The sequence below is a fragment of the Austrofundulus limnaeus genome, unplaced genomic scaffold (genome assembly GCF_001266775.1).
Source record: "Austrofundulus limnaeus strain Quisiro unplaced genomic scaffold, Austrofundulus_limnaeus-1.0 Scaffold1764, whole genome shotgun sequence".
Taxonomy (NCBI): domain Eukaryota; kingdom Metazoa; phylum Chordata; class Actinopteri; order Cyprinodontiformes; family Rivulidae; genus Austrofundulus; species Austrofundulus limnaeus.
The window spans coordinates 10,250-12,029 of NW_013954166.1; the positions used below are offsets into that span (position 1 = coordinate 10,250).

Here is a 1,780-nt window from a genome sequence, read left to right on the forward strand (position 1 = left end):
AGATAATGATGAGTAAATATTTCATGAATTTGTAGCATTTAAATTTACTTAACAAATGTAAGTGCAAATTTGTTAGAGGATTTTTTCAAGTAAATCTTACAAGTTTATTTTTCAGCGTATATATGTATCTGCTGACAGAGTTGCAGTGCTCCGAAGCAATGTTAATGTGTTACTGTAAAAAGAAACATTTGTAWGCAGATGACTGAATGCATCATTTTCAAAGATTCTCATTTTGACTGAAGGCAGAAATAAAACTGTCTTAACAGTCTGATAATCTGAGCCGTCAGTCAACAGATGAAGAATGATGACAATTTCAGATAAAGTCACAATTTTTATCTTTCTTCCTGGTGACTCCACCACAACAGATTATAAAACCCTTAAGTACATCCATTTATGTATTTACCAAAGCTTACCGATCATCATCCTCAGCTAAAGCCACCTTCTCAAAGTGAATGTGCAGCTTCTGACCCTCAGGGGCTTCCAGCAGCCAGTGGCAGGTCAGGTTATTGCTGTAGTTGGTGGGAAAACCCGGAGAGACAATTCGACCAACCGTGATGTTCCTGAAGAAACCCCCACAAGCAGCTAGAAGAGGAGGAAGAGGGGTAGTGTCAGCCAGAAGAAAAAAACTTTAATTATTTCACATTCAAATTTAAAGTTTCTTGTCGGAATGCTTCACATCCAACACCTTTTAATTGACATTTAAATTGAAAGCATCTTATTTTGAGAAGAGACAGAGTTAGAGACATTTTGGTCAAACCTCATTTATGACCTTATGCCTAACCTTATGTGACACTGGGAGATGTTGTGAAAAGTGTTGGCACTCAGAGTATATTGTGGGAATGACTCTCAACTGCTACCATATCAACTTTTAGCTAAGTATTTATAAAACTGATAGTTATAGACATTTTAGTGTTTCCAAACATCAGTTGGCTTTGTCAACCATCTTGAATTAGGTTGATTTAAATAAAATAGTTGTAGATGTACAGCCAAATACTGTTTTCTAAAAMCTTCATTAAAGTTTGTCCAGTGATTGAAGAGATATTTTGCCGACAGACACTTTTGACTAGGGCTGTAAGAAAATATCGATACACTGAAATATCGCGATATTTCATTTCCTGATACAGTATCGTTATTCTAAAGCACTGTATCGATTTTTTTATTAAGAGCTTCACATTTCTCAGACACAGGCAGAGACAGAAAGGCTTTCTGGTAAGATTATCTTGACATTGTTATTTCTACACACAATGTCCCCGATCCTCAGAGTAATCYGCACACTTCACTGTCAGCATGTTTCAACACAGCTTCTACCAAGCTGGACTCCATACCTGGATGTTCTGCAGAGGGGAAATCTGCTTCTGTAACAGGGCTGGGTTTTAGTTTTTACATTCAGATCATTCAGTCTGCTGCTGCAGACAGTAATCTGTTAAAGAGAAGGCTTTTAATCTGTACAGCACAGTTCAAACCATTTTTCTGTTTATTTTCCATGTTGTGAAAAAAACAAACAAAATGAATTAGAAAACCGATTTACATAGACAAATATATTTTTAAAAATACACTAAAATTACTCTATAGCTGCAGGATGGTGTGTATGTGTGTGTGTGTATGAGAGAGAATGTGTGTCTCAGACCATTAAAGCTTGGTGTATAGTGATGAGATTACTGAGTTTACTCTTGCTGCTCTGCTTTAATTAAACTTTGTCTGCATGATCTACTTTGACCTGATTGGATGGGAAACAGCATCACACACACACACACACACACACACACACACACACACACAC

The 1,780-nt window shown here is 36.7% G+C and overlaps 1 protein-coding gene across 1 annotated transcript in view; it reads right to left on the reverse strand.

Annotated features, from left to right (window-relative positions):
• Window positions 1–413: 413 nt before the first annotated feature.
• LOC106536310 (seizure protein 6) overlaps window positions 414–1,780 on the reverse strand; it is a gene marked incomplete at both ends in the record, with an annotated part of 50,140 nt that continues 48,773 nt past the window's right edge. The window contains 1 exon segment of the mRNA XM_014033523.1: window positions 414–582. Within this exon segment, the coding sequence (XP_013888977.1) occupies window positions 414–582 (169 nt within the window).